Source organism: Mercenaria mercenaria, chromosome 9, assembly GCF_021730395.1.
Source record: "Mercenaria mercenaria strain notata chromosome 9, MADL_Memer_1, whole genome shotgun sequence".
Taxonomy (NCBI): domain Eukaryota; kingdom Metazoa; phylum Mollusca; class Bivalvia; order Venerida; family Veneridae; genus Mercenaria; species Mercenaria mercenaria.
This window is the reverse complement of record NC_069369.1, coordinates 56,606,162-56,624,213: the sequence shown is the minus strand read 5'-3', so window position 1 is coordinate 56,624,213 and position 18,052 is coordinate 56,606,162. Positions and strand designations below refer to the sequence as shown.

At 33.5% G+C, this 18,052-nt stretch overlaps 1 protein-coding gene across 1 annotated transcript in view; it reads right to left on the bottom strand.

The window, feature by feature from the left end:
- The window catches only part of LOC123547138 (E3 ubiquitin-protein ligase RNF38-like), a 51,779-nt gene that overhangs the window by 32,723 nt on the left and 1,004 nt on the right, over positions 1–18,052 (bottom strand). Inside the window, exon 2 of the mRNA XM_045333996.2 lies at positions 6,913–7,262. Coding sequence (XP_045189931.2) covers positions 6,913–7,234 — 322 coding nt within the window. The 5' untranslated portion in view covers positions 7,235–7,262. The remainder of the gene's footprint in view (positions 1–6,912; positions 7,263–18,052) is intronic.

The window sequence follows — 18,052 nt, the reverse complement described above, 5'->3', positions numbered from 1 at the left end:
CCCACTCTGTGGATAAATTAAACCACAGAAATATGTTGTGCAAGCTAAAATCCTTAGATATTCTGCATGATATCAGCAGGAAATCATGGTAAATATCTTCAATATTTCAACGCTGCATAGATCAAACAAATCTTTATGAATATGGACTCTGGTTTGTAAAATAACACAAACATACTGCAGAATAAATGCATATTATAACCTTCAGCCTGCTGAAGATCAGCGGATCTAGTCGAGAACATCCCTTTGAATAATAAATGGTATTGCCCGGATTGAATGTTGGTCCAGTCCATTTTAGAAATTTAGCAGGGTAAAGGTTAAGCTTTGGGGATTAATTTTCATGGATTTCATGGTTGTGTCCATCTCTCAAATTAAATCCAACATAACATAAATACCCAGCATAACATTATTGTCCTCATAACATTTTGTGCCTCAAAAGAAATGGCCATTTTTGCCAAATTACAAAATTTAATGTCAGCAAATTAATTAATTTATCAGTGTCAAATGTTTTGTATGCTGATACAAAATCTGCATGCCTTTTTAGAACAGAACAGAACAGAACAGAACAGAATTTTATTTAAGACTTGTACATGGTACATTGTCATGCATAATATAGATGCATAATATATTAGATGCATGGACTGTACTTTATGAACATGACTGTAGTATATCAATGTACACTCAGCCTATCAAAAAACTGGGATAGTATGTGTTTACCTGGTGTATTATTAGTAACAGCGCTATTACATCAAGATATGCGGGGCGACACTTTGATGTCATTTTGGTGGGTTGGTGTATAGAGTACCAGTTGAGGACCAATTAGGATGACTCATTTGGTGATCAAAAGTTTAGGAATGCCTATAGAGAAAATCGATAAATCCTTAAAGCTACAATATATAATTACAGTACAAACTGTTCTATTTTTTTTGGACTTAGCTTTTTCAAATCCTGGACAAAATATTTGATTAACTACGCAGATTATAAGAAAATAGCTGAACGGTAAATCTTTGTTCCTTAATATCCGAACAAAACCACAGAAGTTTTATCTCGCCCGACACAAGAGAGAGAAACTTGGCCAGCAAACAAACCCTGCAGAATAATCAATAGAAAACTTTTTATAGGTTGGTAAAAAATGTGGCCATGCATTCTAACGAAGCATGATTTTACAACTAACTTTGTTGGTCAAGGCAAGTAGACAGCTGACATACATTAGAGCCAATGAGCACTGTGTTTTACTAGTCGCATACAGGGAAATCTAAACTGTAAACACGTTTATTATTTATAACTGATACGTTTATTATTTATAACTGATACGGGTGAACACATCTTTTCTTCCTACACTGATCTGTCAGTAAATAAAGGTGAACATTTTCCTGATAAGTAACTTCTTCACTCATATTCATATAATATCAAACTGCTCAACTGGCACATTTTCGTACATGAGCAGTACACAAAAAATATATATTTAATTACGTTTCAAATTTACATAACAATACTATACTTTATTGGTATCCCGAAGTTGGCATTGTAAATGAACAAAATAAATGCCATCTGAAAAGTATTGAAAAGGTGGTGTAAAAAGTCTAATCCCAACAAGTTATAACATTCTGGAATATCCATAAAAATGAAGAAAATTACATCAACACAGCAGACCCATAAATTAACGACACAAATGGCAATGTTCATGTGATTACACACTTTCCTTTGACAATTCACCATGATCTGGATGCTTACATGGTTTTTCTTAGAAACTGGAGAATGCTGGAACGGCATTATATTGACTGAGAATACAAAATTTCAGATTGTCAATACATATCCATTACCTTAGTAAATCATGTTTAAAACAAAATTAAATAGACTTAAGTAATTCAATGTTCACTATTTTCACTTTAATTGTATTACTAAATTACCATATTTTTCCTAATTTATGTGTGAGGCACGAAAACATTACAGATGGCATGTTTATAATATTGCAATACAAACAAAGCGATATTTATTCAGTATTCTAATATGCTTTTCTCTGTTAAAACACTCGTGCTAGAATGACGTCACGTTAACGTGCGGTGACGTCAACGTTTTTGTTGCGACCAAGAAAGAGCGCTTCTATATTTTATCTACTGTTTTAGATTAACGGCATATTAGAATCAAAATAATTCATAGCAAAACTGTGTTTTACACTATTTATACACTCGGGCGGTAATACGTCATACAAATTATTTCACTCGGGCTGCGCCCTCATGAAATTATTATGCCCGACGTATAACCACCCATCGTGCATAAATAGTGTTAACATCTTTTGAAAACTATTTCTATTATATTTTAATGAATGAATTCCAGAATATATTAAGTCAACATGCTGTATCAATTTTGCCAAGTAAAACCATTTATTGTTTAATTAGAAGTAAACATTTGATTCCTACAATAATTAAAGGTAAATATAACAATTTATTTGAGCAATGAATGTGTAAAAATGGACTTTTTGGGATTTTTTGTTTCAACCCTGAGGTCACATCTACTTATTTCATAGTACGAAAAATGAACTTCGCACACGCTATGACATGCATCATGCTATACCTTTAACCTAAAATTACCTTGCTGGTGGCAAGTGATTTTGCCTTTGCGACCAATGCAGACCATCCGTGCAGGCTGATCATCGTCTGCACTGTTCGCTATTCAGTCAGTAAATTTTCAGTGAACACCCCTTTGAATAATAAGTGGTGCTGCCCAAATTGAATGATGGAGTCCCTCAAGGACCAGTCCATTTTCTAGTTAAAAAGTTATAGCTCATCAAGTTAATTTTATACTTCTATGTATAATTTTGGGATCTTTTGGATGGGCATTCACAATGCACATCTATAGAGGAAGTAATTAAATGTATAGCCTAGGGGGAAATTTCAAAAAGATAATGCGGATTCTATTTGTTGCACATTTTTACTGAATTCAAATTATCAAAATTAAGATCTCATATGCATGTTGATTAATTTTTTATCGTTGTGGAAAATCTGACTGAGAATGGATCATTAGCTACCGTTCAAGTTGATCTACATGTGTGCAGGATCACAGTGCCCCCTCGTAGACAGTTTCATACTCTATGAATATTTTAAGTTAGGAGTTATACAAAACACAGATAATTTATAAACGAATTACATCGTTAATTCAACTAATTTTATTAGACCAATTAACATGTTTGCACTGTACTAGTCCCGTATGAAAATTATTCTAAAAGTTTCTTTGAAAAATTAGAATGATTTGTATTTAATAAATTTAAAAATATACAATGCTGAAAATGTATGTTCACCTTAGTTAACTGACATTTTCAACACTGGCACGCGTATTAAAAAGGCATCAAAACAAACATGTGTAACATTTTCTTTGAAAATGGTTGATTTTTAAAAGCGCTTGACTGTCTGGAAGTGGGCTGTTTAAACAGTTTCTTTTTCGGAATTCAATGCTTATTCAGTATATGACTTGCTTTGTAGAGTAATTATAAGTAATATACACGCTATCATTAAAAAACAACAAAACAAGTGTCAGATACTAAAATTTTGAAGGGTCATAATGCCTTTGATTAAAGATGTATTCTGCTCATCTTTCACTGAAATATTTTATATTTAGATATTTACTTCAAATGCTGATAATCCTTATCAAATATATTTAACTTCACTAAATATACAAATAAATTGTCTATACTGAGCTACATTCATAATCAAATGTCATGCAGTAACAGCTGATTGTGTAAAAACTTTCAGTTTTTTTTATGGTAGTACACATTTATACTGTTTTTGGCTATACATGTATACAGTGTGTACTATTTTTAATTCTAACACCATCCGATTCATTTTCCTGTTAAACAAAGAAGGCTGGAGACAGTGATTTATTAAACAACAATTCACTGTTCTGACGTCACAACTATTAGTCATAGCTCAGGGGTAATGCGCCTGGAAGAACCATTGAAAACGGGCAAATACTTAATGACTGCCGACAAGTTACTTTAAATCCTTGATAACGTGTTAGAACAAAATAATATATTCATTTAGTGATTGTCTTGAATTAAATCACTTTTTGTTCGTTCAGTGCTAGCATTATATCATGGGCTAAAGTCTGGATATAATTCCTTGATTGAACTCCAACAGTGATTTATTCAGCAAATCACCGTGAGATTATTATTCCTTAAACAAATTTATAGAAGTTTTAATACAACATGAATTTGTTTATTCTAAGTTTACATAACACTTTATTTTTTTTAATGTATTACATGAAATTTGGGACTAATACTTTTAAAATGATGACAATTTTTAAAATTGTAAGAACAAAAAATATTATTTGCTAGTTAAATCAATGTATTATAATTGTTCGTTTCTCTGACTTGTTGGACATAGTGTTTGGACATATGATTAACCTAATAGACAGTACTCCCATTAATATATTGTACAGTTTTGATTACTCGCTTTGACCCTCAGGTTCATAATTTCTGATCAAGTGTTGAAATCTGTCCAGTTATGTGTAATCTCTATTTGGACAGCAGCATTATCTGAACTTTGAATAAATCTGCTCCAAATGAAAGAAGGGAATCTGAAGCACAAACAGATCATTATCTGAATACTAAACATGTAATTATCTGGTCTAATTTATTTTTAGTTAAGTTTTCAGTTTTATTAATGAGATACTGAGAATATTCACAGTAGCTGTTGAGTCACACGCTTTAATTAGTAACAATCTATTATCATTTATGAATGAGCTTAAAGTCACTCAGATATGACCGTTTACTGTACATACATTATAGAGAATGACCCCATACTGAAAGCCGTGTCACACAAACACTCGGCACACCTGACTTACTCTCAATACACAAAATATGTGTCAAATAGAGGTGTAGACTGTCTTCTTGATTTACACCCAGATAAAGTGTACTTTTTTCATAGCAAACATATTGAATGTTAACAAATGATGGAGCCATAGAAAAAAGAAACAGAATCTGATAAGCAGAATAGTATGGAAAAACAACAGATTGGTTTTATTTAAAGAATGATAGGATATCTTGAATAAGAGGGCAAAACCTTGTCAAGCTTTCAAGATCACATCCCTTCACATCTGCCTAGTTTCCCTGACTGAGAGCCCAGCAATCATGATATAGGCTACAGTTGTTCATTAAAGTTAGATAGCAAATAGATGAAGAGAGTCTTTGTTTTTAAGGTACTATAAAAGTTCACTTTCCTTCATAAGGCGTAAAAAAAAAATTGTTTGTTTCCGGTATCCCGACCTACCCTAAATTTTTGGCCCGACCCTAAATGTTTTTATGGCCTTGGAGAATATTTTTTTCAACTTTTTAACAAAAAGATGCAAAACTGCACTTTTTATGCTTTAAACATAGCCAGTGATGTTAGAAATCAACTTACTGATGCTCTAAAGGCATAACCCCCTTATTTGTAATCATTTTTTGACAAAAAAAATTTCGAAAAGTCCCCCTTAATAAAAAAAATTTCCAAAAAAAAAAAAATTCCGACCTACCTACCCTAATTTTTTTCAGCATGTTACCGGAAACAAAGAATTTTCTTTTTTAGGCCTAACCTAATGACAAGCTGAGAGAAGATCCATCAATCCTCATGAGAACAGGTCATCTGAAGGTTTTGTCTAGATGTTTTTAAATACCTCTGAACATACAAGCTGGCATATTCTTGTCTGACCTAAGGTCATTTTACTAGACAGTCTAAGACCCTCACATTCATCTTAATACAGATGTTGTTCAATATCACATTGACTGACCATATGCAATATTCAGCATTATTTTGTAGACATGGTGAAAATTCACTGCAACATGACTCTGTAAGCACATATCTAATGTTGAAGTTGTTTCCGCAAATTACCATTTCAACACAAACTGTGCAAGTGAACGTGTGAAAAACACAATATCATGTAATGTTTGACAATTTTTAACTAAAACTTGTACCAGGAGACACAGACTGGACAAATGGAAACTCAATCATAAACCTATCTCTATGGGAACTTAAAATGCATGTATAAAACAAACTGTATGCAGAGCGAATATCATCTGCAAATATAGACAATTATATTTGCTTAGGCTAAAAAAAAAAATATGTGTGGTTCAGGTAACCCGACCGACCCTATTTTTTCATCGCCGACCCTAACACTTTTTTTATAGTTTTTTGTGGTTTTTAACCTGATACGAAAAATATTGAGTACGAATGAATGCAAGCGTCTTATCGATTACGATTTCAACATGGCAGCGGCTAGTGTTCTCGCCGTGACAGTGGAAAAATGTGTTTGCCTGGACAAGGATTTGAACCTTGGTTTTAATCCAGAGAACGGATTATGTCAAAACCACTAGACCATCCTGGCACCATGTAGTAGCCTATTTATAACAGAATGCCTCTTAGAATTGCATATATTGTTGAGATGCTTTCCATGTGCATATCTCACAGAATTGTGACCAACTATGTCTGTACCAACTGGCGTCGAAGGGGAAAAAAAAAAAAAAAAAAAAAAAAAAAAAAAAGCCTACCTACCTACCCTATTTTTTTTACCAATGTTACCTGAACCACACATATTTTTTTTTTTAGCCTTACCTGAATAGCTGTTAACACTACACCTACACTGGCAACCAAATGATGACCCTAGATGTCTTGACTGGCAGTTTCTGTGCTTGAATTAGTTTGCCTATGAGCCTATGGAGTTTCCAAAGGTTAAGATATGGTTTGGTAGGATTATAGGTACCCTGATGTGAGGCAATGTATTGAAGGAGGCACCTAATGGCTCCAGAATCAGCCAGCAACACATCAAGAGTCTATAATCTGCAAATATAACTACTGAAAAGGCTGTTTATTTACCTACTTTTGTTAAAGATGTTTTGACTTGATCATACTTTTTACACAACAATACAAGAATAATATAATTTACCTTGTAATCCCCTTTTCCTTGTTGACTCTCTCAAATCATAAAATGGTGACGTCCTCTGATTTTCATTTGTGGGACTCAAATTCGGACTAAGATTTAATATTGGTGGACTGTGTGTACTAATTAAGAATTCGGATTCCTCACTGTCGGCTGTGACTGATGCTCCACCCTGAAGGTGATGCAGGTCTGACCCGCATGCTCCTTGTTCACTGTTACAGTTGCCCACTAGTTGTGACTGAGGTATCGCACCTGAGACTCCATGAGGTTTGGACTGAAGGAACAGCTGAAGCAGCTCAGCATCACTTTGAGGGGAAGCTATGGGCATCTCTTTTAATGGCCGTGATTTTTCTTAGCTGAAATTAAACAAGAGAGATACTATTATTATCATTTAGATCTGATATTGTCATGATGAAATTTGATTAGCTGAAATCTCTCAAGTTGTTAAATGAAAAATTATAAGTATACACAGTTATGCAGTTTATGTGTATTTTTCATAATCTTTTTTTTTTAAAGTTTGGCATATTTTGCTTTTCACAGATAATTCAATCTGACACCTACAGGTTATGGAACCTTGTAAGAAATCAACCCCCCAAAAATGGACAGTTTCCGCTATATTTTGAATGTTTTTCTAGTGTCTCATAAATTTTACAGGCACTGACCTCCAGATTTTAGCTACAAATGATCTTTCTTTAAAGCTGAAGTTTGGTCATACAATAGTATGAACATAACAATATGAGTTTTTGTTTCTAAACTATCTAAACAATGCAAAATCAAGAAAAAAGATGCCGGAGTCGGGGAATGAACCCCGGGTGCCACAGCAAAAAAAAACTTTCCCACTTTCTTGACTACCAAGATGGAATGTGTATTTAAAGTTTGTTAAATACAAATATTAATTAACCCATTACAAATGCTTTTCAATTTTCAATGTAAAAATTAGTTAAAAAAACTAATTCTCACGGGTTTCTGTAACATAGAATCTGGAAGTACTTAAGTTTCAAAGCTTTCTTGAGAAAAATAGCTTTAATTTCCTAAGTAATACCTAAAAATTTTCTTTTCACTTGTTGTCGTATGATCTGGAGGTCAGTGCCTTTAATATTGAACAAGTCCAATATTTCTGGTCAGCCAAATGCTCAGTTCAAATGAAATTTCTTGCTGCATTAACAACTTTAGTTCATTGACCAACAGGGATGAAAGCTAAAACATTTCTCTGCTAAAAATTTTCTTTTTATTCTGGAGGTCAGTGCCTTTAATACTGAACAAGCCCAATATTTCTGGTCAGCCAAATGCTCAGTTCAAATGAAATTTCCTGCTGTAGTAGACATTAACAACTTTAGTTCATTGACCAACAGGGAAGAAAGCTTAACATTTCTTTGCTAAAGATTTTCTTTTTATTCAGAAGGTCAGTGCCTTTAATACTGAACAAGCCCAATATTTCTGGTCAGCCAAATGCTCAGTTCAAATGAAATTTCTTGCTACATTAACAACTAACTATAGTTCAGTGACCATATCAGGGATGAAAGCTAAACATTTCTCTGCTGCTTGGTTACCAAACCTTCACAAAGATTAAAGACAACAGTTACACAAGGTCGGCAAACTACAGCTAGAATAGTTTTTAAAGTTTGGGGTACCCCCACCCACTATCCCAGCTCACTCCAACCAGAAATTTTTTCAAGCCCTAGAGAATGCATTTTATGTGTTTTTCTGATATCTGAGAGGCACTTGACAAGCCTTTCAAACTGTAAATAAAATGTTTCAGCCTACTAATATATACAGTGATAAGTATGATACATGTACTTGAATTGGTTATGCTGAGGTAAATGCAGGAAATTATATTATTATTATTAATTATTGCAAGCGTAAATTAACTATTTTATATTTTGGGGAAAACTGAAAATTCTTTTTTTTTTTACAAAAATACGAATTATAAGAACTGAACCTCAACAAAAATCTACCGTAGACAAGAGCAAGTGCCTCGGTTTGGCTACAGTCCTGTTTGTAACCAGTTGAAACCGGACAGCATTTGATAGACAGCATGTAACCTAAAGGCAAACATGTAAAACAGGATGATTTAAACTGACTGCTTACCATCCCTTCTCATCAGAGGTTATCGGTAATACTTAGCAGTACTTTAAACTTTAGCCAACTAAATTGTTTAAATGGACTGGTCCATCATTCAATTTGGGAAGTACCACTTATTATTCAAAGGGGTGTTCACTGAAAATTTTCTGACTGAACAGCGAACAGTTGCAGACCACGATCAGCTTGCACGGATGTGCAGGCTAATCTTGGTCTGCACTGGTCACAAAGGCAAAATCACTTGCCTGTAGCAGGCTAAAGGTTAAGTTACAATTATTTATAAACAAGAAAGTTTATCATGTCGTTGGATCTTATGTAAGAACTAGCCTTAGTAGTCAACTACATTAAACAGCTACCGTGTCAATCTGCTAAAATTCCAAAACTGCAGCATTTTTTTATTGTTCTAATTTTAACTCTAATTTAGCAGCCATCTGCTTTAAAGGTCCATTACTAAAACCCTAACGAGTATTATATGAAAACCAGAGTTTGTAGCTGAGACTTCCTATTTACTGAAAATATGGCCCAACCCATGCATCGGTTCTGACCAAATAGTCATGAATATGTTCAAGAATAACTAACAAATAAACAAAAACTGTTGCCTATGTCAAACCAAAAGTATGCTTTCCGACTGTTTACAAACCCGTCGAGCATCTTCGGACTTTTTCGGAAGAACCCTCCGAAACGAGGCTATAATTTATAAATAGATGCAAAATATATCATATGCCCAAACGATAACGTGATTTTTACAAACTTAGCACATGGAATTCAACAATTTTGTAACTCACAAAAACTTCATGAAAATCATTCTTATAATATGACCATTAATTTTTGAACATGTTTAAAAATGAGGAAGAGTATGAAAATAAACTGCTAGAGCGGGTGTGGTTACGATGGGTAGTTACTAGTAAGAAATAATATGAGCTATAAGTATTGGGGAGGAGGTACAAGTCAAGGAGAGGGGTTTGACGGAAACTTCTGGATATAAGCACAAAATGTAAACAAATCTGAGGGAAGTCAATGCAACAGGTAAACAAGAGGGCCCTAAAGGTCCTGTATCAATCACCTAACCTAGTCATTACCCAAGACAACCTAGTATCTATCTAATCTGGCCTAGATTTCATTAAAACAAACATTCTGACCATGTGTTAAAAACAAACATTCTGACCATGTGTTAAAAACAAACATTCTGACCATGTGTTATGTAAATCAGGTAGATCATTAACCAAGGCTTGGATGATTTCCAATCTGACTAAATTACATCTCCAATTAACGCTACGCACATTGGATCTGAAGACGTGCTATTCTGACGACCCTTCCGCTAGCCAATCAGAGCCTTAATTACTTACATTTTGTATGTGAAAGTAGAAGTTTAAAAAATCTAAATTTAGCCTGGTTTTTTCATGTTTATTATGACGGCCACATCATGACTGTGCCATCGTGTTTTGAGAGGTATCATATGTCATGGTACGGATTTGGTCACGTAAGGGGAGAATATTTCAGGCAGCAGTTTAAACTCAGTCGGTAGAGCAATCGCCCTATAAGCGCGGGGTCCCGGTTCGAGCCCCGGACTAAATGCACATTTTTTTCACCCTGTGACATTCATGCTATTTAATGGTTAGCTGAATGCTTATTGAAACAGCGTCTGATTGCGGTTCAAATAAAAATAGATTGGCGAAAATAAAAATAGCAATATCGGAAATCCAAAATATACAAAGACGAATTGAATGGTCATCTCGTTAGAAGATCAAGTACTTTATCAGATTGGATGATTTCCAATTGTAATTTCGTCCCACATTTTCGGCCCTCCTTTTTCTTCTATTTTTATCGAAAATTTGCTAAAAATGATTAATATAATTATGATGCAAATTAATTTGTATTTCTGCATAAATAGTAAATTTACTTTAAAAATACTGTTTTAGAGGCACTGGCCTCCGGATTTTATATGTCACTGTCAATTTTAAATTTAAATTTTGTACATCTCATATTTTTCGTGCAAGTCGTGCATAATTACCATCATGAAAATACAGTTATTTTGTTGCGCGTCTTAAATGGATATTCGTTTGAAACAGTTTTAAAATCACGTGATCCCGAAGAATTTCCGACCGAATTACGGAAAAGCGATAAACACGAAAGTAGGACAAAATGACCCCCCATGTCAGTCTAAGAAAATACAGAAACAATCATTTGTTTCTCTGTACATGTGTTGATTTCAAGGGAATATTGCACAGCTATCGTAATGTTTAGTACTATATTTCAAAATGTGTAGTCTTTTTTTAAGATTTATGTCTATTCATTTGTCTTTATTTTGCACCTTTAAGCATTCCATTGACTGGCTGCTTAAAGGTGGTTAATCAGATTTTGGTCAGCTAATGGAGTTTTTCCAAACTTTAAGTAACCACTTATCAGTTACACTTACTTGTGTTCACCCAGTTTTTAAACAATGGAAACGTTTTTAAAACCTGGTTGGCGTTATTTCAGCATAAGACTAGAGTATAAATCTAATAAACATAATTATGTTACCTAAGGAATCATAGGACTGTAAGGACTATTGAATTAAATTTATGAAAGATTTGACTTGAGAAATAACTATTTTGCCTAAATTCATAAGAAATGAAAGGTCTTAAAATCATTATTACCTCCCTTTGCATATCTGTTGCACAAATAAGATAAATTGGAAATAGATGAATATCTAAAATACATGCCATTTTAAAACTGGCCATTTGAAAATATCGGGAACTTAAAATACCCCAATAACTATCAAATGTAAATATAAAACTAGAAAGTATATTGAAATCAAAAGAAATTGTTCACATTTAAATACTTTTATATTAAAGGGAGGTAACTGCAAAATTTAATATATACATTAAATTTTGTAATAGGGATCTAACTCTAGGTATCTTAAAATTAATCCCTACAGAATAATTATGAACTGAAATGACATAAATGTGCTCCTTTGTTAAAGATTACATTGTTCATCTTGTAAAATTCTGTTTGACATAATTATGAAAACTGAGAAATGACATAAAATGTTGCTCAGTGTGATTTAAAGGATGACATTGTTCAGTCTTTGTATAATATTCTGTTTGACATACATGACGTATAGCTATATATTATAAGGAACAAAAGGTGTGTAGCTTCAGAATTCATGTACTGTCCTGTTATTATAGTGAATATTTCGTTACATCAAGCTTTTTGAACATCCACCAATGCATAAAGATTAAAGTTACAGCCCAGACAGGAAAAACAAAACCTGTGGGAAGGACAGCATAAATGACCATTAATTTTTGAACATGTTTAAAAATGAGTAAGAGTATGAAAATAAACTGCTAGAGCGGGTGTGGTTACGATGGGTAGTTACTAGTAAGAAATAATATGAGCTATAAGTATTGGGGAGGAGGTACAAGTCAAGGAGAGGGGTTTGACTGAAACTTCTGGATATAAGCACAAAATGTAAACAAATCTGAGGGAAGTCAATGCAACAGGTAAACAAGAGGGCCCTAAAGGTCCTGTATCAATCACCTAACCTAGTCATTACCCAAGACAACCTAGTATCTATCTAATCTGGCCTAGATTTCATTAAAACAAACATTCTGACCATGTGTTAAAAACAAACATTCTGACCATGTGTTATGTAAATCAGGTAGATCATTAACCAACGAAGGCTTGGATGATTTCCAATCTGACTAAATTACATCTCCAATTAACGCTACGCACATTGGATCTGAAGACGTGCTATTGATAGCCTCGTTCTGACGACCCTTCTGCTAGCCAATCAGAGCCTTAATTACTTACATTTTGTATGTGAAAGTAGAAGTTTAAAAAATCTATATTTAGCCTGGTTTTTTCATGTTTATTATGACAGCCACATCATGACTGTGCCATCGTGTTTTGAGAGGTATCATATGTCATGGTACGGATTTGGTCATGTAAGGGGAGAATATATCAGGCAGCCAGTTTAAACTCAGTCGGTAGAGCAATCGCCCTATAAGCGCGGGGTCCCGGGTTCGAGCCCCGGACTAAATGCACATTTTTTTCACCCTGTGACATTCTATGCTATTTTAATGGTTCAGCCGAATGCTTATTGAAACAAGTCGTCTGATTGCGGTTCAAATAAAAATAGATTTGTGAAAATAAAAATAGCAATATCGGAAATCCAAAATATACAGAAGACGAATGTGAATGGGTCATTCTCGTTTAGAAGATCAAGTACTTTAGTCAGATTGGATGATTTCAAATTGGTAATTTCGTCCCACATTTTTCGGCCCCTCCTTTTTCTTCTTATTTTTATCGAAGTTTGCTAGAAAATGATTAATATAATTATGATGCAAATTATTTGTATGTTCTGCATATAAATATGTAAATTTTACTTTAAAAATACTGTTTTGTAGAGGCACTGGCCTCCGGATTTTATATGTCACTGTCAATTTTAAATTTAAATTTTGTACATCTCATATTTTTCGTGCAAGTCGTGCATAATTACCATCATGAAAATACAGTTATTTTGTTGCGTGTCTTAAATGGATATTCGTTTGAAACAATTTTAAAATCACGTGATCCTGAAGAATTTCCGACCGAATTACGGAAAAGCGATAAACACGAAAGTAGGATAAAATGACCCCCCATGTCAGTCTAAGAAAATACAGAAACAATCATTTGTTTCTCTGTACATGTGTTGATTTCAAGGGAATATTGCACGGCTATCGTAATGTTTAGTACTATATTTCAAAATGTGTAGTCTTTTTTTAAGACTTATGTCTATTCATTTGTCTTTATTTTGCACCTTTAAGCACTCCATTGACTGGCTGCTTAAAGGTGGTTAATCAGATTTTGGTCAGCTAATGGAGTTTTTCCAAACTTTAAGTAACCACTTATCAGTTACACTTACTTGTGTTCACCCAGTTTTTAAACAATGGAAACGTTTTTAAAACCTGGTTGGCGTTATTTCAGCATAAGACTAGAGTATAAATCTAATAAACATAATTATGTTACCTAAGGAATCATAGGACTGTAAGGACTATTGTATTAAATTTATGAAAGATTTGACTTGAGAAATAACTATTTTGCCTAAATCCATAAGAAATGAAAGGTCTTAAAATCATTATTACCTCCCTTTGCATATCTGTTGCACAAATAAGATAAATTGGAAATAGATGAATATCTAAAATACATGCCTTATGTTTTAAAACTGGCCTTTTGAAAATATCAGGAACTTAAAATACCCCAATAACTATCAAATGTAAATATAAAACTAGAAAGTACCGGTATATTGAAATCAAAAGAAATTGTTCACATTTAAATACTTTTATATTAAAGGGAGGTAACTGCAAAATTTAATATATACATTAAATTTTGTAATAGGGATCTAACTCTAGGTATTCCTTAAATATTTACATCTCTTACAGAATATAATTATGAAAACTGAGAAATGACATAAAATGTTGCTCAGTTGTGATTTAAAGGATTACATTGTTCAATCTTTGTATAATATTCTGTTTGACATAATTATGAAAACTGAGAAATGACATAAAATGTTGCTCAGTTGTGATTTAAAGGATGACATTGTTCAGTCTTTGTATAATATTCTGTTTGACATACATGACGTATAGCTATATATTATAAGGAACAGAAGGTGTGTAGCTTCAGAATTCATGTACTGTCCTGTTATTATAGTGAATATTTCGTTACATCAAGCTTTTTGAACATCCACCAATGCATAAAGATTAAAGTTACAGCCCAGACAGGAAAAACAAAACCTGTGGGAAGGACAGCATAAATGACCATTAATTTTTGAACATGTTTAAAAATGAGTAAGAGTATGAAAATAAACTGCTAGAGCGGGTGTGGTTACGATGGGTAGTTACTAGTAAGAAATAATATGAGCTATAAGTATTGGGGAGGAGGTACAAGTCAAGGAGAGGGGTTTGACTGAAACTTCTGGATATAAGCACAAAATGTAAACAAATCTGAGGGAAGTCAATGCAACAGGTAAACAAGAGGGCCCTAAAGGTCCTGTATCAATCACCTAACCTAGTCATTACCCAAGACAACCTAGTATCTATCTAATCTGGCCTAGATTTCATTAAAACAAACATTCTGACCATGTGTTAAAAACAAACATTCTGACCATGTGTTATGTAAATCAGGTAGATCATTAACCAACGAAGGCTTGGATGATTTCCAATCTGACTAAATTACATCTCCAATTAACGCTACGCACATTGGATCTGAAGACGTGCTATTGATAGCCTCGTTCTGACGACCCTTCCGCTAGCCAATCAGAGCCTTAATTACTTACATTTTGTATGTGAAAGTAGAAGTTTAAAAAATCTATATTTAGCCTGGTTTTTTCATGTTTATTATGACGGCCACATCATGACTGTGCCATCGTGTTTTGAGAGGTATCATATGTCATGGTACGGATTTGGTCATGTAAGGGGAGAATATATCAGGCAGCCAGTTTAAACTCAGTCGGTAGAGCAATCGCCCTATAAGCGCGGGGTCCCGGGTTCGAGCCCCGGACTAAATGCACATTTTTTTCACCCTGTGACATTCTATGCTATTTTAATGGTTCAGCTGAATGCTTATTGAAACGAGTCGTCTGATTGCGGTTCAAATAAAAATAGATTTGCGAAAATAAAAATAGCAATATCGGAAATCCAAAATATACAGAAGACGAATGTGAATGGGTCATTCTCGTTTAGAAGATCAAGTACTTTAGTCAGATTGGATGATTTCAAATTGGTAATTTCGTCCCACATTTTTCGGCCCCTCCTTTTTCTTCTTATTTTTATCGAAGTTTGCTAGAAAATGATTAATATAATTATGACGCAAATTATTTGTATGTTCTGCATATAAATATGTAAATTTTACTTTAAAAATACTGTTTTGTAGAGGCACTGGCCTCCGGATTTTAGCTGAAAAATTATCTTTCTTTCAAATCGAAAGTTTGGTCATATTATGAACATTAGAATATATGAGTTTTTGTTTCTAAACTGTTCTAAAAATGCCAAATAAAGAAAAAAAGATTACCGTGTCGGGAATTGAACCCAGACTGCCACAGCAATAATAAATTTTCCGCTGTCGTTACCAATAATGCTATGGAGGATTTTAGAGTTCAATGCACGTTAAATATAGATATTAAATATAGATATTAATAATCAAGGCAGATTACCTCGAGTAAAGCGTTACAAACGCTTTTAGATTTTTACTTGTAAAAAGTAGTAAAAACAACTAATTCACATGTGTTTCCATAACATGAATAGTCTGTCAGTAATTAAGTTTCAAAGCATTCTTAAGAAATATCACGCTCATGAACCTGACTTTTTTGTCTCTGTATAACATTTTTTAAGTCTGTTTCTTGCTGTACAGATTCAGCTTTTGATGGTGAACAAGTGTTGCAAGTTTTAAAGCAATAGCTTTGATCAGTTTAGGAGAAAAGCTGACCTAAACACAAAACTTAACCAAGAAATCTGATTTTCTAAGTCCAAAAGGGGCTATAATTCTTGTAAAAAGCAATGTAGAGTTCACTACTTAATTGCTGTGCAGAGTCAGCTTTTAATGGCGAATAACTGCTCCAAGTTTTAAAGTAATAGCTTTGACCGTTAAGGAGAAAAGTCGACATAAACGCAAAATTTAACCAAGAAATCTGATATTTTCTAAGTCCAAAACTAAAGGGGCCATAATTTTTGTAAAAAGCAGGATAGAGTTATGTTCTTTGCTGCACAGAGTCTGCTATTGATGGTGAACACTGGTGTTGCAAGTTTTAAAGCAATAGCTTTGACAGTTTAGAAGAAAAGCTCACCTAAACACAAAACTTAACCAGGCAACGCCAACCCCGGTCAAGTGATGATAATAAATCATCATTTTTTTTCAAAAAGTCAGATGAGCTAAAAACAATATGTTTTTTTTTACTAAAAAAAATGTCCAATTTTGTGTGTGAAAGCTAACTAAATTTTACAAGTTACATACAGTTAGTTTAGACGTATGGATATATTTGGCATGACTTTCCAGGCATGATAGTCATGCAAATAAGGAAAGTAACTAACGAATATAATCAGAAAAAGGGTCATGCGGATACAGAAAATGATTGGCACAACCGAAAAAACAAAATAAAGACAGATCTATATTTTTGAAATCATCTGCTCTTTTTGGTATATAATTATAGTAGCTTAGTACTCTAAAAATATCAGTTTCACTATTCACATTGATTACTGGATCTCTAGACAGAAGTCATAACCAGACCTAGGCACTGCCTTGTTAGTATTAATTAACCTTCAACAGGTCTAAATTTCATAGTTTTTACAGACATTCTGTAAATATACGGACAATACAAAAATTTAAAGATTCTTCAGTCTATAAATTTACAGACTGAGTATTATGGAATCTGTTAATATTACAATTTAAATCAAAAACAGGTTTACACTTGGATTTTAAGACTGCTGGCATAATTTTAACTGAAGGTTATTTGTGATTTTCTGTCAATATCGACGTCTTTGAATTTTAGGAAAGTGTTAATATTGATTACTTTGAATTTTCAGATTCAGAAAGTGTGAAAAAATTAAAGTGATCCAACCTGTCTGAAATTCTCCTATTAGTTTTAGGCAGTGGCTAGAGAACCGAAACGGGTTCCCTAGACAGCGAACTTATTTGTCCGGAATCGGTTCTCTAGCCAAAGTATGTGCATAGGCTAGGGGAACCAGAAGTTTGTTTCTATGCATAAAGCTACCAAAATTCACACTGTTTCTTTTGGTAAGTATAATTACTATCTTAATTAATTTTACCTATTTCAGCAAGCCACACACTTGCATTTATCTGCGTTTACTGTGTCTCCAAAAGTAATGAATATATAAATGATCAACGTGAAATACTGAGGTGTTACAAACCAATTTATAAGTGATCAAAGAATCCGCTGGAAGCTTAAATGGCAATCAAATTATTTTGTACATTCGCAAACACCTAATGACGCATATACAAAAGAATACAATTTTACATTTAATTAATTTAAACATAATGTGTATACATGTTTTTAAAGCAAATAACATTTTAAAACGGCGAAGTAGTTTTCACT